The sequence below is a fragment of the Monodelphis domestica genome, chromosome 6, assembly GCF_027887165.1.
Source record: "Monodelphis domestica isolate mMonDom1 chromosome 6, mMonDom1.pri, whole genome shotgun sequence".
Classification (NCBI taxonomy): domain Eukaryota; kingdom Metazoa; phylum Chordata; class Mammalia; order Didelphimorphia; family Didelphidae; genus Monodelphis; species Monodelphis domestica.
This window is the reverse complement of record NC_077232.1, coordinates 104208359-104233566: the sequence shown is the minus strand read 5'-3', so window position 1 is coordinate 104233566 and position 25208 is coordinate 104208359. Positions and strand designations below refer to the sequence as shown.

At 35.4% G+C, this 25208-nt stretch overlaps 1 protein-coding gene across 5 annotated transcripts in view; it reads left to right on the top strand.

Moving 5' to 3' along the window:
• KCNIP4 (potassium voltage-gated channel interacting protein 4) overlaps positions 1–24060 on the top strand; it is a 1185503-nt gene extending 1161443 nt beyond the window's left edge. For all 5 annotated transcript variants that reach the window (XM_007496665.2, XM_007496663.3, XM_007496664.3 and 2 more), the window contains 5 exons: positions 5922–5992; positions 12342–12449; positions 19651–19755; positions 19980–20042; positions 22492–24060. In XM_007496665.2, coding sequence (XP_007496727.2) covers positions 5922–5992; positions 12342–12449; positions 19651–19755; positions 19980–20042; positions 22492–22539 — 395 coding nt within the window. In that variant the 3' untranslated portion in view covers positions 22540–24060. The remainder of the gene's footprint in view (positions 1–5921; positions 5993–12341; positions 12450–19650; positions 19756–19979; positions 20043–22491) is intronic.
• The last annotated feature ends 1148 nt before the right edge of the window (positions 24061–25208 follow it).

Sequence of the window (25208 nt, the reverse complement as noted above, 5' to 3'; positions counted from 1 at the left end):
AGGCCCAAGCCCTTAGATAGCTGGGGCAAAGTAAAGAGATCAGTCCCTATTACTCACGTGACCAAAATGGAGAAACAGTCTCAGAGGCCCCCACCTTCAGCTTCCTTCAGCGCAAGCTTCTCAGAGCCCACACGAACCACACCGACCAACTACTCAAACCTCCCCTGGAGTCTTCAGACCCCCTATCTTTAAGGAAACCCTCCAAGTTGCCTCCCCTCAGTCCTCACATCTACCAATCACCTGTCCATCAATTTCCCTGTGCCAATGGAGGCACTAGCTTAACCCAGGACCGCCCAGAGGCTTTGCACATGTCTGTTGAAGGTCATATTTTCAAATGATTAAATCTTTGCTCCTTTGCTACAGCCCTTTCTAAATCCTGTTAACCTGAGTAGGGTAGAGATTGGAATAATTAAATTTTGATCTAGGCTGCAGCCCTTACTCAATCCTGTTAGGACTGAATAGGTTGGAGATTGATTCCAAGTATCTCCATTGTATCAATTCTAAAATCAATCATGATTCAAAGAAATTCCTGTTCTATGCTTAAGCATAGGTCAAAGTCCTTTCCATTGTTCAGCAAAAGGTTTCTGTCCTAAAGTAATCTTAAGAAGGGAAGAGAAAGAACCTCCCATGCCAATGGGGTTCCCATTCCAATAGACTATCAGTAAGAAATTTTCCAAGTATGAAATATCCCAATGGTGAAATTTCCAACATTTATAAGTCTAAGGAAATTTGAGGTTTACAATGTGATATATATGTATATTTGATGAACATAATATGTGTATCCATTTCTTTCCAAAATATATAATTTTATCTAAATACATGTTTCAATTGTACTTCCAAAATTCTTCATGCAATTTTAAGCTTAAAACTCTATAGTTTCATCTTTATATCTCCAATACCTAACACATAGACAACTGAATGAAGGTATGAACTTTCATCATAATATTAACAGTTAAAACATTCTTGGTTCCATATTAGTTCAATGTTCAATTCAATTGAATTGAATGCTTTAAATTTCCATATCAATTGTTATTAATATTCTTGCTATTTACACTAACAGCAGATAGCAGACCACAGTCTAATTTTTTCAAGCACTGTCCATAATCCATAATTAGGAAATGTATGGTTGCAAATATCTGTATGTGTGTATCAGTATTTCTTCAAAGGATACATGAACTGCTTTTAACATCTAGGAGTAGAAGAAAACTGGAAATATAAGTTATTATGTAGCTTTGGCCAAGTCACTTCCTATCTGAGATTCGATTTCCTTGTCTATAAAATGAGGAATGAGCTCCAAGGCCTCTTCTATAGAGTCCATCCCAAGACTGTCTAGATTTTATTCTTCAAATTCAGCCAAAGAAAATCAGTAAAGCATTGTGTTAAGGGAACTTCAGCACCTTGAATACAGAACTTTGTCATTATTGTTAAGCTTTGGAACTGGTAACTGGGCCAGGTAGTTGGTACATGGAAAGGGGGAGAGCATGTCTTCTTTGGGGTACCATTAAACATCCCTTCACAATTTCATGACTGAGCACCCTCTAATCACAGCAGCTGTTATCAGTATTGAGAAGACTGAATAGAAAAAAAATATCTGATTCTCTGATCTTTTAAAAAAACTTTATTAAAAGAAGGAAAAGAAAAGAAAAGAAAAGAAGAGAAAAGAAAGGAAAAGAAAAAACACCACAGTCCCCTAGCTGAAATTCAATAGAGCCCCTACTCTCAATCTTGTCAGATTCAAAAGCCCCTCCCAGGCCCAGGATTGTTCCTTATAGAGATCAATCCCCTTGACAGGGAGTGGGGGGGGGGGGGGATGGGTCCCTCCCCCAGCATGGGATTGGTCCATTCAAGACCAATCCCACACCAAGAAGTAGAGGGGAAGGACCCCTGAGGCATGCTGGGAGATGTAGTTCCCCAGTATGTACAGTGTCCTATTTACAGTTTTGTAATTTTCAATTACAATTCTATTTACAACTTTTCAAATAGATCATAATCTAACAATTCTTCTTAGTTCTGCATTGACCTGGGATTGGACTTGTAATTGCTTTGATCTTGGGAACTTTTGCCTAAGCAAACTCATCTAGGTTGCTACCTCCTTGACACAATTATAATCTTAGAATGGTATCTGAAGTCTGAAAGGTTAAATGATTTGCCAGAGTGAGTGACAAAATCAGGATATATCAGAAGCTTTCTTGAATACAGGTTTCCTGAGGTCAGATCTCTAAATCCTGTACCAAGTGTCTCTTACTGTAGAGACTCAACAATTCTCACCCCACATCAAACACATCAGTTCTCATTCATTCTCATTCATTCATCAAGGATGCTCATCCTCATTCAGTTCATGGTTTGTAAAGAAGTCCTTAAGTGCATGTATAGGTGCTGGGTTTATGATTCAATGTGATTCAACAAAAGATTGTACAAGATTCAAGTCAGTTAAATAAGAAGCATTTATTGAGTAACTACTGCATGCCAGGCACTACAATATATTCAGGCTACAAAGACAAAAATTAAAGTCTCAGTTTATATTCTATCTAGTGGTAAGATAAGTATATTTATAAAGATATAGAAGATACAAATGAAATAAACACATTATTTTTGGATAAATCTTATGAAAAAAGTAACACTTAAGCTGAGCTTTGAAGGAATTTTGAGGCAGTTTCTAAGATGCAGATGGGCAGTCACTGTATTATAATTATGGGAAACAAGCAGTCTTTGCAAAGGCACAGAGGTGGGAGAATGTAATGTCATATGTAAAGAACAGGAAGGCCAATTTGGTGAGACCTTAGAGTATATAAACAGAATCATTATATAAATAAAACTGGAAGAGAAAAAACAACTTAATGGTCAACGTGAGAGTTTTTATTTTATTTTAGAGGTATTGGGAAGACAATGGAGGTTTCTGAGTAGAAGGGTGTTATTGTTAGTCCTGTGTTTTAGAAATATCTTTCCAGAAGCTGAAGAATGAATTATAAAGAGGCAAGAGAGAGGCAGGGAGACTAGTAGGACTTTCATTAGCACCCATGAGTAAAGTAGATGGATCCAAGGGATGCTATGAATATAAAATGAATAAGACTTGGAAATTGATTAGTAAATGTGTATGAGAGTGAGGAGTCAAGCTTTATTACAAAACAGTGTGAGAAATTATTTGACCCCTACCCTGTTTTAGTAGATGCTGGTCCATTTTAAATCAATTATTTTATTCTTTCAGTATTATATAGTATAATACAATTCCAAAGGAAGTGATTAGTTAATTATTATCACTATTTTCTAGTTTAATGTAATTCCATAAAGATAGTGATTATTCACAAGCAGTAATCAAAAGCAACTAGCCATAGCTCAAGTTATACTTTATTGTTGAATAATTTCTAAAATTAAGAATCTTTCATAAATTCCATGTTAGACTTTAACTTGTCAGCATAACTTGAAGGGGACCTCCACCTAGATGTCCCAAGCTTCATTGGAAAGTCCCATGATGCATTAAAAAAAGAAAAACCTCCAGCCAGTATTGCTTCCCTCATGGACCTCACTGGGCAAGCTTGGCCACCTAGACAAGAGCCAAATAATGTCAGTGCAAAGCCCATGACTGGACTACCCTGGGCTGCCCTGGGCATGTTGTTAAAGAGAGTGTCAGCATGTTGTTAAAGAGAGTGTCATAAAAGTGGGGTGGATGAGCTATATGTCACCTTGCTGTTTGGCAGCAACATGACCGAGGGCACACACTAAGAACTGAGAATCCATCAATGAGATGATGCACCAGTGCCCAGATCAACCAGGCATGTAAGGACAAGTGTGGACCCTGAAAGGAATAAAAGCTGTACTCCAGATGTGGGGTTTTCCTTAATGGACTTCCCTGACCAGCAGGGTCCACAAGGGAAGGGGCTCACCTTTGTGATGGGAGAGGTAGGAACCAAGAACCAGGGTGGAAATGAAAGACACGGACAAGTCAGTGGTTGGATAGGGCAGGCAATCCCTATGATACTCCCTTGATAGGAGAGTATGAGTACAAAGGAACAGGAGGTGGATGAGGAGATTAAGATAGGAAATGCAGACCGAGATGGTTACAACCTCCGGGAAGGAGAAGGTCAAGAGGAGAGAGAGAGACATAGTCATTGAGGAGCCCAGTGGAGCTCCATGGAAGGGGAGAAAGGCCAAGAGGAAGTTCATGGGTTTGCCTCTGAATTTATTCCTGTCCTGCCTGGGCGGTACTCCCAAGGACGTAGTACCCACATCACAAAGTATAGACACTTAAGATTGGGTGGCAAGGTAGAGGGAACACCTTTGGGCATGTAGATTGCAAACCGTGCCTTCCTGGGGAATTGAGTCCGAGCATGTTAATGAGTTTGTCTTAGCCAAGGGCCACATGGCCAGTTCAAGGTTACATTCACAAGCCTCATTGGTATAACCTTATGCTTGGAGACACAGTAATCATACAGTCATTTATATTTCATAGATGTGAATATGCTTGGGATGCTACACCAGAGAAGGAAGGGATCCCAGACTGTGAGGAAGGTCTGGGATCCTATTTCTTGGAGGGGGCTGAGTCCCTCTAATAAATAGTTACTGACTCAGATCTTTGCCTCAGTTGTTTTGTTTGTAAGTTGGTGAATTTTAAGGTCACAAATGCAAACCTGGATAATTAGAGTGATGGCAGCATAGACAGAAATAAAGAAGGAAATAATATTTATAGAGCTATGTTAAGCTTGAGATATCTTGTAGGACATCTAGTTTTAAATGTCTACTAAGTAGTCAGTGATCTTGGATCATAGAGCTCAGGAAAGAAACAACATATGCATATATATACATGTGCATACATGTGTGTTTTTGCACATATGGATGATAACTGAACCTATGGAATAAGATCACTAAGAGATCGAATGACTTGTATATGCAGACTTCTAGAGAAAAAGGTGATGAATAGAAATGAGTAAGACATAATTTACATCGACATATATCTTTTTTTTTTCAAATGATACCTTCTCTAATGGAGGGAAGGGAGAGAAGTTAACTGGATATTTTAATATAACAAACAAATTAATTAGTTAATTATGTTTTTAGACAATGAAAAGAGAAAAGAGGGTCCATGATAGAACATTGGGGAATATCCATAGTTAGAGTGAGCATTTTGGATGATGATTCATCATATAGGAAATTGGGAAGTAGTTATACATATCAGAGAAGAACCAAGAGGGAACAGTATCATCAAAACCCAGGAAAGGCAAAATTATCCAGGGAGATTAGGTAGTCAACAGTGTTATATGTTACAGAAAAGTCAAGAAGGACGAGAACTTGGGAAAGGCCATCAGATTTCGTATTTATAGCTTTGGAGAGAACAGTTTTAGTTGAATGATAAAGTCAGAAACCAGAGAGCAAAGTATTGGGAAATGAGTGGGAAGAAACAGGGTTGGGATCCAGAGTCTGTAGAAGAAAGGCCAACCATTCATCATAAACCAAAAGGAAGACAATGAATCATGATATCAAGTGGTTTTGAGATATAGAGATAAAGGAGCTTGAGAGAAGACCAATTCAGAAATTGCTTCAGTGGGAATTAAAGCAGAATCAACTAGAAAGAAGGTACCAGTCTACATTTGTAGAGGGAGTTGCCTCAGTTCCCTATACCAAAGAAATCACTAGTCAGGTCTAAATCCAAATTTTTACTAGAATCAACTTACAAAGATTTTCCTTTACACATGGTACAATTAAAAGGGATCCTGGTTGAATTCAATAATCCAAATCCTCCATTTTCTAGTTATTTGTTTTTTGAAATATTCATTGAAAATATAATGCAGACTTTTTTTAAAAGGTTAAGGAGAAAAAAATTTGACAGATTCACTGTATACTGTATGAGTGAAAAAAAAAGTCCTGTAATATATATTTTCAAAACTTGCCTAATCAAGCATTATCTTGCTTCTTTTTTTAAATTTCAGATTCAACAACATATGCACATTTTCTGTTCAATGCATTTGATACGGATCACAATGGATCTGTGAGCTTTGAGGTAAGGTCTTCATCTGACAAATGATACTGACAACTGTTGTTTTAATTTAAAAAATTCATTAACAGTATTAGTAATTCAGCAATTTCACTATATTTGATTGTGAAAGTAAAAACAAGGAAAACGACATGCAGAGATTTCTTTTTGAGCACTGAAATTCAAGATACTTTTAAAGGATATTTCACTCAACAGCAATAAAAATTACAACCTACATTTAGTTAGATTCCTAGGACTTCAGATCTCTCTGGCATGGAAAAACATTGTCTCCCAATTTTATTAGTAATAACAATTTGAGAGAAGTCTCCTATTAGAATACTAAAACCTCAATTAATGAGTCCCCTCCACCTGAAGTTTCATGGTAAAGTTAATCATAATCTTTAAAGATATCTTCATTTGTGAAGGGCACGAAGCCTTGAAACACGTGGATGCTCGATGAAACAAGGAAGCATTCCAGGTTCCAGGAGCTGAGCTGCAGCTGGGGAGGTGATGACAGTCGAGGAGGTTACAGTAGCAAGAGCTTGGCAGCAATTGAAACGTTGACAGTCAAAATCAAAAGATGCTGGAGGAGCGTGATGATGGAGATAGAGCTGGGGGAGGAAAAAATGGCAGTGCCACCACTGCATGCATGGGACAGAGAATACATTCTAATGCTACCTATATTGTTGTATTGATCCAGATATAGACTGACTTTGGATACTGATCACACTCCTATAATGAAAACTTTTTGAAATGCAATACAAGACATGAATTAATACTTTTTGTGTATGCATCTGACCTAAAGGAATCTACAGTCTAGTCGGGAGAAGGAGATGAATAGATATAGACATAGACATAGATAAAGATATAGATATAGATATGCACCACACTATTATTAGAACATGAGAAAGTTGTAAAACAAAGTAAGAACTTCTTTCATGGGAAGCAGAGAATGCTTCCTGAAGATGTTACTTGAGTTAGTCTTTAAAGGATGGGTGGGGGGGGGGGCAGCTGGTTGGCTCAGTGGATAGAGAGCCAGGCCTAGAGACGGGAGGTCCTAGGTTAAAATCTGGCCTCAGACACTTCCCAGCTGTGTGACCCTGGGCAAGTCATTTAACCCCCATTGCCTAGCCCTTACCACTCTTCTGCCTTGGAACCAATACATACTATTGATTCCAAGATGAAAGGTAGGGGTTTTTAAAAAAATAAAATATAATAAAATACAGGCTGGGTAGGGATTCATCAAATGATGAAGAGAAAGAAGGACATTCTAGGCATGGAAAATAAGTAGGGCTGTAGGGATATTTATGACACCATTTATAACAACCAAAGTTGTCATTGTGTTGACTGCTTTCCAGGTTCACCTCACTTCTTCCCTCCCAACCAGAAAAGGAGGTAGGATCAAAAATTCATTTGCCATTCCTTTCTATGCCTACTAGATTGACTTGGGAGACAGGGCTTTCTTCTCTAGAGCCTCCTAATTTTCTGCCCCTTCTTTTATCCTCTACCCTTTTCCTGGGTCTGGGAAGTTCAGATTTAGGCATAACTTTAGAGTGAGGTATCTCTCTCACTCAGTCAACTAGTATTTATTAAGTGTAGGAAGTAAGTGCTGAGGATCCAATGAGAGATGAAAGACCTATTCTGAAGGAGCTTAGAATCTAAGGAACTCTTTTAGTGTGCCACAACTATTAGTTATAATAATAGAATTGAAAGACTCCAAATCAGAGGGGCAGTGGAATCTTCTCTTGCTGTGAGTGTGTGTTTTCTGGAGATGAAAATATCACCACCACTACCACCACCCCATGCATACACATACCTTCAGTAAATGATTTTTAAAGAAATGACACAGAAAATCAGATATAATAGAAATTTAATTTAAAATATATGTCATATAAATATAATATATTACATGGATATAAAATTATAACATATATAGGTTGTGATGACTTCAGGTAGTCTTTTCCTAAGTCAGAATGACAAATTCTTGACTAAATACAGTATAAAATAAAAATCACTTCAAAGTTGCCTTTCCCAGGCTAGCGCACACCTCCTGATCATCGCTGAAGACTTAACTGCAGACAATGGAAATAAAGTCATTTATAATAATGAATCAGACATCTACATTACCAGCAGCAGTAGTGGGGATAAAAGGAAGTAACTGAGGAGGAAAATGGAAAAGGGTTTTTATTTTTATATCTGCATGAAAAAAGAGAGATGGAAAAAGATGTAGAATGAGAGGAGAAAGTGAAATAAGAAGATGGAGTTCTACTGGTCCATAGTATTTCACAGCCAGGGAATGTGCACCAACACTTGGGAGGAAGAGTTAAAAAAAAAAAAGTTCAATCCACTGCTGCTGAATTTCACAGCTGGAAAACATTCATCAATACTTGAGAGTCCTCCCTCAGACCATTCGCTAATGACTGATCTGCCCCTGGTGGATTAGGCTTCTGACTAAGACGTCCACTGGACACCACCATCCTACTCCCTCTGTCAGGACCATTTCTCCATCATCTCTCTGGCTACCATCGCTTCTGTAAACCATAAAACAGTTGCTCCTCTCTTTCTCTCTTCTTCCAGAAATTAAGGAGGGCTGACAATATATCTCAAGATACTCTGCCATTATGTACCTTTACCTTGTGAGACTTTCAATACAAACCTTGCCCATTGGGGGCTCTTTACAAAGGGGATGGAGTTTAGGCCATGTCATGATGTTAGAGAAGCCACATTTGTAGAGAGAGGAAATTTGACTTACTGACAATGAAATATGTTAATGGAACATTCTCTTCAGTTGTTGAAATATTGCTGGCTATAACACAGAGACTCTATATTCTAACAAAAGTTTCTCTAATATCTTGTTTTTAATTCCTATTGTGTTTTCTGGAAATGATAAAGATACTCCCTTGTCCTGTCCCACACACACAACTACACCTCTCTCTAGGTAAATAGTTTTCTGCTTAAATGAGGAGGCAGAAGACCAGTTTGAATGAATAACCTGAAAAGTGAGCAGAAGGAAAGTTTTTAACCTCTTTGTGCTTCCGAAAAGCAAGTTGGGCTGCCCTTCAAAGGGAAGAGAAGGGAGTGATTCATGCTCACTACTGCTTCAAAAAAGAAAAGGGCAACCACAATTCTACCTATATAAATAGTCCCCCACACTTTTTCCCCTTTTTATTTAATATGCTATAGGTTAAGAATATGGGATTAAACTTAGAATTCAGTAAAGTTGATGCCAAAAGCTTTTCAGCAGTTTTGTGCATCAGGGAGCAAATGAACCAGTCCCTTCACAGATAAAACTAAGAAGGTACAAATGCAAGTACTCTTGAAAGCAAATTGAGTTTTTGGCAAGTGCTTGCAACTTCCTGCTTGACAGATTTCAATTACCATGCAGAAAAGCTAGGAGCAAAAATGAGATAGGCTACATTGAGTTCCCATTTTACATCAGCACAAAATAAGGTAGAAATTCATTTTTAAGTAACTGTTTATTGAAATGGAGATTGCATCATGCAGAAAAGACCGTGTAACCTCAGATGTCATTAAAATAAGAGAAAATCTGGTTAGTGCTAAGAAGTCCACATTTGTCTTCTGGAGTAACTAGTTTCAGAGCATACAGAAAAAGAAGGCACTTGAAGAAGTAGTAAACTAGGTCTTTTGTTTTAACCAATGGAACTCATATTCCCACCCTTGCAATCCTGGACTCCAGTAAGTGAGCTTCTCTGACACTTGCTTAGAATCAAGCAAACATACCATTTCCTAGACATTTCCAAACCATGCTACTTCATACACATATCCCCTTTATATGTACTAAATAAGGGCAGGGAATTTCTTGATAAGGCATTTGTATTCTCATGTCAGCACAATACTTGGCACCTGGTTAGATCCAATGAATACTTTTTTCAGTTTGGAAATCTTACAGATTTTCAAGTATAATATATGTATTCACCTAAAAGACTATGGATGGAGCTTATCTAAATAGAAAGATGTAGCCTGTGGGAGCATGGATAGATATGGTCTGACCCACCTCTTCCTTCAGAGAGCACTATCAGACTTTTAAATTTGTCTTTGCATGACAGGACAAGAATATGGATCAATGCAATGCAAATATTAGTCATTGTTTGAATGTTGAGCAGTTTTCCATTATTTTCTTATATTTTTAAGTAATTAACAATATATTTTAGATAATTTAGATTTCTGGTTCTCAGTATTCTTTATCCTGTGCTAATGGCCAACAACTGTTTTCAGCTGCACTCCTTTAGATTCTTCTTGAAGGAAGGGATTTGAATCAATGAGAGTACTATGATTTCTGAGATGACTAGTCTGAGCCTTCTGTCCCTGGCACAATCACAACTAAGAAGAGAGTATATTGAGAAGTATGTGTTTATTAATTACTGCAAGAAAAAAAAGATACTAAGAAAATAAAAAAATAGATTTTACCTTAGGATATAATGTTAAAAAATATTATTTTGGTCCCAAATGAAATGATTCAACATCTCTTTATATTCTTTGCCTTGTTTTGTTTGATTTGAAGCCTTCCTTTTAAACTCAGTCAAGAATTATTTATTAAGTGCCTACTTTGTTCCAGGAATTGTACCCTGGAAATCAAGATACAAAGAATGAAACACTCCCTACTTAAAGGGAGTTTACATTCTAATGAACAACAGTGAAGAAATGGTATCAAATGAACCAAAAATGTGAACTGAACAATTTAGTAAAGATACAGATTTTGCAACTAGAAATTGTAATGTAGTATGATGCTTAAATACTTCTAATCAACATGTGGTTTATAAATATCTCATTGCCATATTTACTGCCATTCCTCATTATTTTGGTTTATTCTAGATTTCAAGAGATCACATAAATCTAAGTGTATACACCTTCTCACAATTTAGATCATCACCCATACACACTCTTCTCTCCTCTGCAATTCTCCTCCAGAACTGCATTCAGCATTCTATATTATGACTTAGAGGCTATATAGAAAAAGACGTTAGATGTATGTAAAAGAATGACACTGACCAATCTTCTTTTTCCTCTATAATTCCCTGTTCCACCAGTTATGTTGCTTATTTACATTCAATGACCCACTGAAGGTCAGAAGGATCAGAAGATGCTAAATGTATTAACAAAAACCTCTGAGAAATCAAAATCTAAGAGTAGCATCCATTTTACTAAGTGAATCTTACTTGTCCAGAGTTACATAGAGGAGTTTAATGGTTTGGTTTTTAGAATTTGAAAGCTGATATGAATTTTACATCTTTATTTTTCCTTTATTCAGATGATACACAGATCTGTATAGCTCTCTTTTGAAAGTCTCAAATAACCAACTGCCTATTTGAATATTTCAAACTGAATAGCTCAAAAACATCTCAAACTCTGTCTAAAGAACCCCTTATCTTCTCCCCTCCAATTGACCTTTTTTCCAAATTTCACTATTTCTGTTAAAGGCACCCTCTCTTCTACCTTAATATCATCCTCAATTCCTTATCAAACTTCCAGTCTTCTGACAAATATTGCTATTTCTTACCTCCACATTATCTCTCATTAATAATTAACTAATTAACTAAATAATTTTTAATTAACTAATATTAATAATCTCTCATTAACCCCATCTCTTTACTCATATAGTCACTACTTTAGTTAAATATTTATCACTTCTCCCCTAGATGACTGCAACAGTCTCTGCTTTAAACTTCTCCACTCCAGTCATTCCTCCACTAGCTGTCAAAGTAATAAAATTTGATCATGCCATCACCCTTCACAGGGACTCCTGATTAGTTCTAAGATGAAAGATAAATGCATCTGCTTAGTTTTTAAAGCCCTCCTTCTTATTCTCATCCCTGCCTATGGTTCCACTGTCATAGTGTACTGCTCTCCCCCCAAAACTCTATGATCAAACTGACCTCTATTCTTTCTCCAGGGTCCTATCTCTGCACCTTTGCACTTGCCATGCCCCATGATTGGAATGTACCCATTACACATCTCTACTTCATAGACTCTGTCTCTTCTAGACACAATGCAAGCACCATTTTTTAAATTTAAGCTTTTCCTGATCCCCCTACCAGTCAGTCCTCTCCCTCCTTAACTGCATTTCATTTATCTCATTTGAATTTATTACCCATATATTTATACTCTATATTTGTATGTAGACTTGTTTTCCTTATATAAGCTTTTTGAGAGTAGGAATTCTTTCATTCTTTATATACATATATTTATACATATATATACATATATATATATATATATATATATATATCACTAGAAACTAGTACAGTGCCTGGCACATTGTTATTGATCTCTTTGGACTAAAATACTTATTGATTGATTAGTTTATGTAGGTTATTCTGTATACTCAGTATTAAGTCATAATTTTCTCCCTCTTTAGGACTTTGTGATGGGTCTTTCTATTTTGCTTCGAGGGACTGTACAAGAAAAACTCAACTGGGCATTTAATTTGTATGACATAAACAAAGATGGATATATAACTAAAGAGGTAATACTTGCCTTCCAGGCATAGCTGTTTCATATTTTCTATTTAGATTCTATTTCATTTTCAACACTAAGGAATTTTAAATAAAATTATACAATTATAGTCATAGAATTTATACCTGATTCAAGCAATCAAAAATGTTGTATTGACATAATTTTACTTAGGGAAAAACATTTTGAGAAGAATTTGGTGTGTGGTCTTATGATAGTTTTATAGATCAACAAAAGAGCTCAATTCTTCATAAAAAAAGATTCTGGACATATGATTGCTTTCAATTATAAAGTATATTACGTATATATGACATATAGATTGCCTTGCCATATTTCTTTTTTTGATATTTTGTTTTTGATATCAATACATTTTATTTTGATACAATTCTTTTCCAATAAAATTTCTCCATATAATTTTCCTTTAAAATAGTTAAGCAAAACTATCTTAATACATTGATTACAGCTGACAGAACATGTAACTTTCTGATGCTATACTTTACCATTTCCTGACCAAAAGGAAAGTATTTTAATTTCAATCAACAGAATTAATATGGACTCCTATGTTTGACCTGAGTTAAGTTTTCTTTTAAAGTTATCTTCATTTACATTACTGTAGTCATTGTGGATATTGTTCATGTGATTTTACTTTTTCACTTTGCACCAACATATGTCAATTTTCCATTTTTTCTATGAATTCTTCTTTTCCTTTGTTTCTTCATGCATATTACATGTATATGTCATGATTTAGTTCATTTCCTAGTCCCTGGGTAATCAATTCTTTTTCAGTTTTTGCTATTACAAATAATGCTACTATGGACATTTGCAGGTATCTATAGGATCTTTCTTTGTCATTGACCTTCTTTGTGATATATATCCAGTAATAGGATCAGTGGAACATAAAGCATGAAAAGTTTAGTAACTTTTCTCAAATAATTCCAAATTCTTATCCTGAACAATTGGAGCAGATGCTAGCTCCAGAATTGACAGCTTGGTCTTCCCATAGACCTTTCTGGTAAAAAGTACAAACCAAGTTCTGGAGATAAAAGCAGTAATTAAAACTGCTGGGGTGGGGGGCACTAAGTGACTTAATGAATTGAGAACCAGAACTAAAAATGGGATGTCCTGGGTTCAAATCTAGCCTTAGACACTTCCCAGGTGGGTGACCCTGGGCAAGTCACTTAACCCTCATTATGTAGATCTTACAGTCCTTCCTTGAACACAATACACAGTCCTGATTCTAAGATTGAAGGTAAGGATTTAAAATAACTGCTGGGAGTCAGGATGCTTACTATGGGGAGGGTTAATCAACATTGGCACACACAAATAAATGGAATGTACAATCCATAGCTTTTCTTCTGGTTGTTGAGTAACTGATATTATCCATTCCAAAGCTTTAACATTTTACATATTCAAAATTATCTATTTTGTCAAGAAGACCAGCTCAAATCCTGCCTCAGACATTTACTAGCTATATGATCCTGGGCAAGTTAGTTAACCTCTCTCTGCCTCAGTTTCATCATCTACAAAATATAGGGTTTGCAAACCTTAAAAGCACTATAAAAATGCTAGCTTTATTATTATACTCTAGTATTTTACAATGTACAGTTTTTCATTTACATTGATTGTCTCTTTGGAATTTATTGTATCGAATATATAAGATTTATAAATATTTTCTACTAAACAACTTTTTAGTTTTCAGATTCATTCTTCTTCTTACCTAACCATTCACTGTTCTTAAGGTCTTCTAACACAATTGGCTGCTACATTTATAAGCTGCTGTGTATTGATTATAGTCTACTCCACTAATCTATTTTTCTATTTTTTAACCAGTGCCTAATAATTTAAATATTTACTGACATAATTTATTTGTGTTTTTCTCTTTAAGTAAAAAAAAATGGTTGGATTTATTTAGGTCAGAAAAAAACCCACTATTCAATTTTTACTATTTCCTGCTGTCGTTCACTTATTCTTTCTTTTAGGAATGTGGATGCTATGTTATTTGATGTATATATGTTCAGTATTAACATTAATTCACTGTCTATAGTACCTCTTAATAAAATGCAATTTCACACTTTCTCTCTTTTAATTTGGTCTATTTTTGCTTTTGCTTTGTTGATTTCTACCCTTGTCTTTTTTACTTTAGCATAATAGATTCTGTTCTAGCTGCTTATTTTAATTCTTTGTGAATCTATTTCAAATGTGTTTCTTATAAACAACTTAATGTTGGAGATTTTTAATCCATTCTATTATCCTTTTGCATTTTATAGGTAATTTTAATTCATTCATATTTATAATTATGATTTCCAATTGTATATTTTCCTCTATCTTGTAATATTAATAATTTACTATTAATATATTAATAATTATAATATTAATTTTTATCCTTTTTTGGTTCCCAAAACAAACTTTTGGTTTTAAAGCTCAGTTTGATTTTAGGGCTGAAACCGAAACTGTTATCTCCCCCAAACCACAGGCAGAGTCCTTCCTTCTTTTGTCTAGATCTTTTGTCTTTAGTAAAGATTTATGTAGTGAAATAACTAAAATAGCTCAGCAGAGCCATGTGTGGAAAGAGTGCACATGAACCCTAGCTCCAGCAGGTTGATCTTGATGTCCAGAGGACGCCTTGCCCTGATTGAGTCTGAGTTCCCCAGTCAGAGGGGCCTTGGAAAGGGTCATCACAAAGAAGCATCAATTGATGGAGGAACCAGGAAGTGGGGTCTTTTTCCTGGAACCAGGGACTCAGGAAGGCACCTGCTCTGATGCAGGGCTGGCTCACACCACTCACAGCAGAGGCAGCTGAAAGGGGGGCTCATGCTTCTCTCTCTCTTGTCTGGTTTTTGTCATTTAATAAAAATTATAAAATTAAGATACAGTCAGTCATGTGAGAATTTTCATTATAGCAATCCTATTCTCCTGTGTCTATTCTGTTCCTTCTTAAAGAGCCTGTTTTGCTTCTGATTACTGCCTTCCCTAATCTACATTTCCTTTATTTTCTCCTCCTTTTCTCTTAACCCCCTTCCCTCCTATTTCCCTGTTGGGTAAGATGAGTCTCTGTACCCAACTGTGTGTTAATATTTATTCTTCCCTCCTTGAACCAGTTCATATGAGAGTGAGTTTTAAGTGTTACAAACTGCCCACCTTGTCCTCTTCTTTGTAAAAATTCTTCCTCACGCACCCCATTTATCATAATTTTCACAATTCTTCCTCTCCCTTTATTTCTCTCCTAATATATCCCTCTTGCCCACCCTCCCATTCTTCTTTTCAGATCATTCAGACAATAAAATAACCAAGTCCTCCTTGTCCAGTGAGATACCTTCTAAGATGATAAACTTTCAAAGAATTTCAAGTATTATTCCCCCATAATAAGAATGCAAGCAGTTTAGTCCCCTATGATTTTTCATTCATCTTTACTTTGTTATGTTTCTCTTGAGTTTATATTTGAATGTCAAATTATCTCTTCAGCTTTAGTCTTTCTTTAAGAAATGCTTAAAAGACCTCTATTTCATTAAATATTTTTCTTCTATAAGATTATACTGTTTTGATAGGTAAAATTTTCTTGGTTGTAACACTAGATCCATTGCCTAGTGGGATACCATATTCCATGTACTCCTTTTCTTTATAATAATGGCTACAAAATATTATATGATTCTGACCCTGGCTCCATAGGACATTAATTCTTTCTTTCTGACTACTTGCAGTTTTCTCCTTGACCTAGAAGATTTGGGTTGTAATATTCCTGGCAGTTTCTTTTAGAAGGCGAGCTAGTTTACACTTTTCTTTATCTTCCTTGATATTCTTGAACTTTTATTCCTCCATATGAGTTTGATTTGTTTAGAAAAGAATATCCCCTTATTAGTTTGCTATCTTTACCTTTTTTACTTTAGCTGAAGCATATTAGATTCTGCTCCAGTCCCTTATTTTAACTCTTTATAGTGTCTTTCTATTTTAAGTATGTCACTTTATAAACAACATATTGTTAAATTCTGGTTTCTAATCCATTTTACTGTCTACTTCTATTTTATGAATGAGTTCATTCTATTTACATTTACACTTAGGATTACTGTGTACTTCCCTTCATCCTAACTCTTTCTATTTATTGTTCTATCTTTCTGTTTATCCTGTCCCTCTTCCAGCCTTTTTTTGCTTCTGACCCCTGCCTCTCTTGATCTGCCCTCATTATTATAATTTTCCCTCCATTTCTCTTATCTCTTTCCCCTCCTATTTCCCTATTGGATGAGACAGATTTCTATACCCAACTAAGTGTGTGTGTTTTGGGGACCAAAAAGGCATACAAATTAATATTAGCTTTCCACAGGATGGAGGAAAATACCCAATCGGAAATCATAACTATGAATACACATGCACACATTTATATTCTTCCTTCTTTGAGCCAATTTTGGTGAGAAGCTCAAGCATTGCCCACATGTTTCCCCCATTTTCCCCTCTACTGTCAAAAATTTTCCTTGTTCACTTCTATTGAGGAATTATCTCCCATTCTGCCTCTCCTTTCCTCCTTCTCCCAGTGATTGTTTTTACAGATTTACAAATATTTTTCTGCTTTGAGAATATAATAATTCTACTAATTATATAATAATCATTTTTATTGGCTTCTTTATTGATTCTCTAGAATTTTCTAAGCAAACCATGTTATGTCTAAACATATGTGATTTTGATTCTACTTTTTTCAGTGTTTATTGCCTAATTTCTTTCTCATCTTATTGCTATAGTTATTCTTTATATCACTGTTTTAAATAGTAATGGGAAAAGCATTTGCTTGCTTGATCTTTGAACTCTAAAAATTAATTCCAGAATTTTTTCCATTATATATTATACTACCTCTTAGTTTTCAATAAATGCTTTTAGATTATACTTAAGAAAAGCCCTTCTATGCCAATACATTTTAATGATTTTACTGTAAAGTAGTTTTCCCTTTTTGAAGACTTTTTCTGTATCTGTTGATAAAAAAAAAAATCATGTTTATTTTTTTAAGTTTACATAGAACTCAATTCCTGTAAGTCCAAGGGCTTTAGATTCTGTCAGGAATAACATTCTATAATGTACACATTTAAATAAATATCTAATATATACACATTAAAATCCAAAGTCATGTTTTTGGGGAAACACTGTCAATGGAGCAGTGGGAGGGAATCATGAAAGCTCTAGACAGACCTCTGCCCCAGTCACAGACCTCTCTTGCCAACCTCCTAAGTTTCCATAGGCAGGAAAAATATCTCATTCTGACCTTTTGTTGGCTCTACTGCTCCAAAATGTGATTTGAGGCACTGTGCAAGAGAGTGCTTGAGCAGAAGTTACAGGAATTTTAAAAGTGGGAAATGATGAGGGCGCACATTCCTAGCCCAGAGAACAGTCTAAATAAAGAATAAGAGGTAAGAGATGAATGTCATTTATTAGGGACACCAAGTCGTCTGCTTTGACAATACAATGGTATGATTAGAAAAAAGATATGAATTAATCCCACACTCTCCCACAACAGCAGCAGGAACTATTACAAGCAAGGAGCTTGCAGACTTCCCCCCTGATATTTACTTTTTGCTTTGATTTCAACAATCAAGTCAACATAGCCATTCCTTCTAGAAAGTTTATGCCAATTCACCACCCTTTGGTTGAATATATCATCCCAGTGAATCCCCAGACCAGAGTTCCCTCTTTGGTTACCTTGCACCTATCTGTATATCTTTCCTTATTAAAATGAAAACTCTTAGAAGGAAGGGACTTTCTCCATTTTTATTTGTATCCCTAGCACTTAGCAAAGCAGCAGTCACTTAAAAGTTTAGTAGACAAACAAAATAAATAACTGCTCCTTAAATTATTTTTCATTCATTCAGAAGTATCATTAAAGGGGGAATTCTTAATCAGGAAAGAGGTAAAGAAGATTATAAAAGACAAAATAAACTATTTTGTTGATATATAATTAAGCAAAATCAATGCAGCTAGAATTAGCAGAAAAGATATAGCTGGGGAAGATATATGCACTTCACATTGGGTAAATTCTGCCATAAAAAATGTCTAAGAGTTGAAACTAAGACCAAACATCATTCCCCAAATGGACAAGTGGTCAAAGTACATGAACAAAATTTTCAAAAGAAGAAAAGTAAACTATCAATTGCCATCTGAATGGAAATGAAGCCAGCCAGTATTTATTGAGTATCTACTATGTGCCAGGCACTGTGCTAGGTACCTGGGACATAAAAAGAAAAATGAAACAATTCCTGATTTTAAAGAATTTAGATTTTCCTGAGAGGAAACAATGGTTGCAAAATAAATATATATTAAATACATGGTAAATACAAATTAATTTGAAGGAGGAGAAAAAACACTAATTGGGAAGAGGCAACTGAGTTGTGCTATGAAAGGAAGCTATGGATTCTACAAGGCTGAGAATTCAAAATAAAAGAACTCTCATACTTACCAAGTTGAAAAAGATGGCAAAAGAAAAAAAGTGTGGAGCAGAGTGAAATTCAATTTTGGAAGTGCTAGAGGGAGGCACACATAGCAATGTACTCTTATAGAGGTTGTAAACTGGTTCACCTCTCCTGGAAAGTAATTTGGAATTATACAAAAAGTTACTGAATCATTCACTTGTTCGACCCAGAAATCCAATTACTGGGATTTATACCCCAAGGAAATTAACTGTTAAAAAAAAAAGTCAATATGTACAAAAATGTTTGTAGTCCTATTATTTGTAACAATAGAAAGCTAGAAACAAAATATGTATGAAATATTTTAAAGTGAATAAATTTTAATCTAAATATGATGTTAAGAGGATATTACAGTTCTGAAAGAAATGACAAATATAAAGTGAGACAGAGTGAACAAAGCCAAAAAGACAATATATACAATGTCTATAAAAATGTTAATAATGATAAGACTAAAAGGTAACAAAATTCAAAGATAAATTATAGGTAATTCAAATTAAAATATTTATTCTTCACTTCTATGAACATTAAATTACAAAACTGGAAATCAGCATGTATAATCCATTGTAATAACTTAATCATTTTTACTTAACTATATTTAAGGAATGTCCTTTGTAGGGGACACATATACTTTGGGTGTTGGAAAATGTCTGTGTCAAATAAAATATAGTGTAGATATAAAAGGACAGGAGATGAAATGAAAAATAGGGAATAAGGAATCGGGATATACTTCTCCCATCCATGTAATGTCTTACTCAAGCACCTTTTTCTTTTCAGGAAATGCTTGACATAATGAAAGCGATATACGATATGATGGGTAAATGCACATACCCTGTTCTTAAAGAGGATGCCCCCAGACAACATGTGGAAACATTTTTCCAGGTAGGAACAGAAAAGGAAAATAGGGGTGCAGAGTTAGGAACTCCTTCCCTATATACTTCCATAGTATTTTTATGCTTTAGAAATATACATAGTATTGCAGATAAAATGGAGAGAGTTCCAAAAGTGAATTGGGTTGCCTTTGGAAGCAGTGGATTTCTTTTCACTGGACATCTTCAAATAGTGTTACTCCTTTTGTAACACAAATGTGTTTTATTTCTGAACAGAAAATGGACAAAAATAAAGATGGGGTAGTTACCATAGATGAATTCATCGAAAGCTGCCAAAAAGTAAGTATCATCCTAAGTAAAGACAAACCCTAAATTAGACACAGTTGTGTCAATTAACCACCCTGAAACTTGATATTCCCATTCATTTAGGGACTGGTCTCTAAGGCTTGATGCCTCATTAAAAAAAAGAGACAATGTTCAAATCTGGCCTCAGAAACTAGCTTTGTGACCCTGGGAAAATGACCTAACCTTGTTTGCCTCAGTTTCCTCATCTGTAAAATGAATTGGAGAAAGAATGGCAAACCACTCCCATATCTCTGCCAAAAGAAACCCAAATGAGGTCATGAAGAATCAGACCAGATTTTTCAGGAATGTATAGTGGAGAGATCATCTCAGAGTTAAGTGCTGCTGACCTGTATTGTGATGCTCCATGCCAGAATGAATGAAATAGCAAGTTTATACCAAAAATAGTTGTCATTTGTTTAGATAGCATTTTGATATAAGCCTCTACCCAAGACTTCTTCCCTTTGTACCAATTCCTGAGATACAAAGAGCCCAAAGATGGCAATTCCCTTTGCCTGTCAGCCTTTGTTTCCCACATTTTTAAGGGAGGGAACTTCTGAGACATTATTAATGAATAGTGATTTATTTTTAAAAGCAAGTGACCTTTAAAAAAGCATGTGGACCTCTTCATGGGTGCAGTATTCAATACAGAGAAGGTAAATAATTATTTATTACCACGATACACTCAAGTAACCTTGACAGGACTGATTACATGGCACTAGGCAGGGCAATCTCTGCCTACAGTGCTATTTTTTTAAGTTTGTGGATATTTCTGCATCCCAATCAAGCCATAGGCTGGGGAGAGCTAGGGAAGGAGGAGTGAGCATTAAGAAAAGAATACAAGCTTCACAGTTCATTTGCATTGGAGAAACACACAAGCAAACAAACTTGTTCAATGTTGATCAATGGCAAAGCAAGCGCAAGAGCTGAAAATTAGTTCTCTATAAAAATGTATTTTCATTTGTCACGACTTCACCTAAGGGCTTATAGATAAATTAATTATGGTGGAATGCTCTGAAAATGCTAAATGGGGAAAATTCCACATTTTTGTTATTTGGTCTTTAAGTATGAATGAGGGGTGGTGTAGTAGAAGAGAGAGGTCACTAGTCTTAAAGTTAGGGAGCCCATCTCAGACACTTTCTAGCTTCATGACCATAACCCAAGTCATTCAGCCTTTTAGAGCCTCCGTTTCCTCATCTCTATAATATGAGGGACATAGAATTGATGTGCCTCAAGGATGCTTCCAGCTCTAATTCGTGAACCTATGATGAGCCTATTTCAGGCACTGAATATCAGATTTCCTGAGGGACTGATAGATGACCCAGCGGCTAGCGTGCTAGATCTGGAGTCAGGAGGACGCATCTCCCCGAGTTCAACTCTGGTCTTGGACATGTACTAACTGTGTGACATCAACCCCATTTACCTAAAAAAAAAAATGAATTTCTATATTTAAAATGGGATTTTGTTTTTAATTCCAAATTTTCTCCAGTAATGGAGAAATGTATTTCATTTTTTAATGTATTTCAACATTTTATGAATGAAAAAAACAACAAAAAATAACCAGGCAAATAAAAATATTTGATGCCCACTTCTAATATAATTTATCTCCTAATAAAAATTCACTAGCTATGGAAACCATGATCATTTCAGCTGGGAAGCCAACGGGGATTATTCCTAGAAACAACCTCAAAATGACCAATCCGCCAGTTTCAGTGAAATTCACTGAAATCCCAGTTTCTTAGAGTATCCTGTAGCCAGTAAACTAGAAATAAGGCTTGAACCCAGAGCTTTGTGGCTCTCTGGGAAGCTTTCTTCACCATGCTAGTTCTCTCCTATGTGGAGAAAAATCCCTAGAATGAAACTCTACCCAAAGATTCTGTACCCATACCAGGCTTCTCAAAAAAAAAAGGAAAGAAAGAAAAAAGAATCATCCTCTGCCACTGTAAAACCACTTATTTATAAAAGCAGACCTAAATAAATGAGGATCTACAAGAGATTTTAGAGAGTAATTAATCCAATGCCATCATTGCATTTTGCCCCGTTGTGCTTTTCTCTGACCTGACTTCTTTGCTGAGACCTGCTACTCTTGCTCCTACTGTTACTATTATTACATTTTTATATGTTGTTGAATTTGGGGAGATTTCCATTCTCATCAAAAAATAACTAGTCTTGATAACATATCACATCTAACAGAAAATTAAAGTATTACTATAAATAGATTCTGTGGGTAAACTATATTTTTATATTAGTGTATTAGCAGTTTACAAAAACAGTATTTAGCAATTATTATGTCATTGTCTAACTTGTTGGTATATGTGTGTGTGTTTGGGTATGTATGCTTGTATGTGAGTGTGTGCTTTGAGTGAGGGGATGACCAGTTAGGGCAATAGTTTATCTTTAACTGAAACTATTCGAATTTCATCTCTGTATTTTTGTCTCCTTACAGGATGAAAATATAATGCGCTCCATGCAACTCTTTGAAAATGTGATTTAACGTGTTGGTTAGATCTTGAATTTAATAGACAAATGTGAACTATTCTAAAACAATACTTAAAGTTGGAGTTACCACTTTTAGCATAGACTGCTCAGCTTTACACTGAAGCATATTATGCAAATAAGCTTTGTTTTATTATAAAGCCATCTCCAAAATCATTTGTTTCTAAGATATCAATTTGCATTCTTTTCATTATGCCACTGAGTTGATGGGATGTTCTAAAACTTTCCTACCATGAGGCTATTCAAAGAAATGGTACCTGACACACACATAATTTTATTGATACTCCAACCCTGAGATTATTATGGCTTTGGGACATCAAAGTGATGTTATGATAGTGTTTTTTGCTACCCATTTGTATTGGAATCCAGCCCCAGGACTATAAATGTTTTTTTCTAAAATATTGGCATCAGTGTTTAATTTATAGAAATTAGATTTCATTTCCATATTTGTATGCTGTAATCCCATTTATATACTTTGAGTAAACAAAAATAATTACCGCTATTAAAAAATGACTATGCAGTCCCTGTTTTTGTGGGTTTTCCTCTTTTTTGTTGAAGTCTCCTTTTGTTGAAGCCTTTAATTCAATTATTTGGCATTTTTCTACCATGAAAACTGAAATTATTTATGACTAGATGACAGCATACTTCTTTCTAGTGAGTTTTTTTTTAATAAGCATTTGTTGGTTTTCCATATTAGAACCCAAATCCCACATAACATGCATAATTTGGGACTTGCTCAATAGGATAGCCCTAACTAGGCTTCACATTTCCCATGAAAGAAAGAAAATGAGTGATCTAATGAGTATCACTACCTAAATGTCCTCATTGTCTGCATTGAAGACATGGACTTCTCCTCTCCCTCAGCTTCAAATTTCGGCTCCCTCTTAAGTGAGCACCCATTAATGGGCCCATTAATGACTAAGAACAATCAGCCCAAGATCAGGTTCCTCTCTGGTCTGACCTTGCCCCTTGCCTTTCTGTGACACAAACATGCAAAGACTAAAGTCACTTGACTATACAATGGGGAAGAACATTAGCATAATTTCATTTTGAAGGAAAAATGATTATATTAACAACTAGAATAATCAGACAGTAGAGAATGAGTTATTATTGCAATTATTGAAATGGATGATGTGAAATGGATTAACAGCACACAAGCCCCCAACGTGGAGTACCATTGTCACTTTCAGTGATCTTGGGCCAACTGAGATTAAGTTTCACCGTAATACTAACGATACACCCATCCTCGTTTTTCTGCAAATATCACAAAGACAAAGAAGCTTCTGTGGATGGAAGGAATTTTGCAACTTTGTTTTGCAATAAATAAATCAGGGACCTATTCTGGTGTAAAGATAAGATGTTAACGGATGTTCTGCTATCACCAGTGTAGGAATAAGAGTAGTACAGTACCTGTACACCTGAAATTTGCCATTAGAGTATGTGTGTGTGTAAGCTCAATGTATACATTTTGTATTTTAAAAAGTAAAAATAAACAAAAGTAGAATGTTTATAACCCTAATGTTTATGTTTTAGGTCTTCTTTTTCCCCTTAAAAATATAACTAATTCATTTTTTTTAATGTTCATAGATTTATTGGAAGAGGCACTTTTTTGTCTCCTCGGGTCCCAACACAAAGTGGGGGCAGTTTAGTAGAGGAATGTTATGGATTGGGAGTCAAGATCTGGGTTCAAATCTCGGTTATGTTATTTACTAACAATTAAGTCACAACCTCTATGAGCCTGTTTCCCCATCTAGAAAATGAGAATTAAATGTGTATACATAAGCTGCATTTTGTAAGATATTGTCATCTTCATCAACATTTTTGAGCCTCTGTAATATATAAGAAGTGGTTTAACACTTTTTCTAGGATGCCAGCTAATTCATTCAGTTTTATATTATCAGGATATTCTCAATTTTGTTATCAAGAACAGTACTTCAAAACTTTTCACAGTTGTTGAACCCTTAACTGTAAATAAAATTCTAGAAGCACACATATGGTAAGTCAATTTAAATATTTAAAATTTTTATTTTAATTTTAAATATTTACTTATTACTAATGATACCAAACAATATAAGGATAATTTTTAAAAGTAAATATGCTCAGGGGCATCTGGGTGGCTCAGTGGATTGAGAGTCAGGCCTAGAGATGGGAGGTCCTGGGTTCAAATCTGGCCTCAGACACTTCCCAGCTGTGTGATCCTGGGCAAGTCACTTGACCCCCATTGCCTAGCCCTTACCACTCTTCTGCCTTGGAGCCAATACACAGTATTGACTCCAAGATGGAAGATAAGGATTTTTTTTAAAGTAAATCTGCTCTATTTAATAAAAGAACAATCAAATATTGGTTTAAATAGTCATCAACTACAAAAGTAAGCTCTTCTTCATTCTCTCAAAACCCTACTTTTATATTCCAGACTCATTGAGTAGAATAGGAAAAGGCATCTTTAAAAACAAAAATTTTCTCCCATCCAAACAGATAAATGAGGCAGTATCTCTGAAGTTAACATGGAAAAGAGGGAAAAGACACCCATTCTTTTGCATAAACAGGTATCCTTTCCACATCACGACTTTCTCCACTGGTCAGTATAAGAAATTAAAATGGGAATTTGGGTGATGTTATGTGGAAGCTGCAGACTATACACAAAAGTCATTGGATGACAAAGAAAAG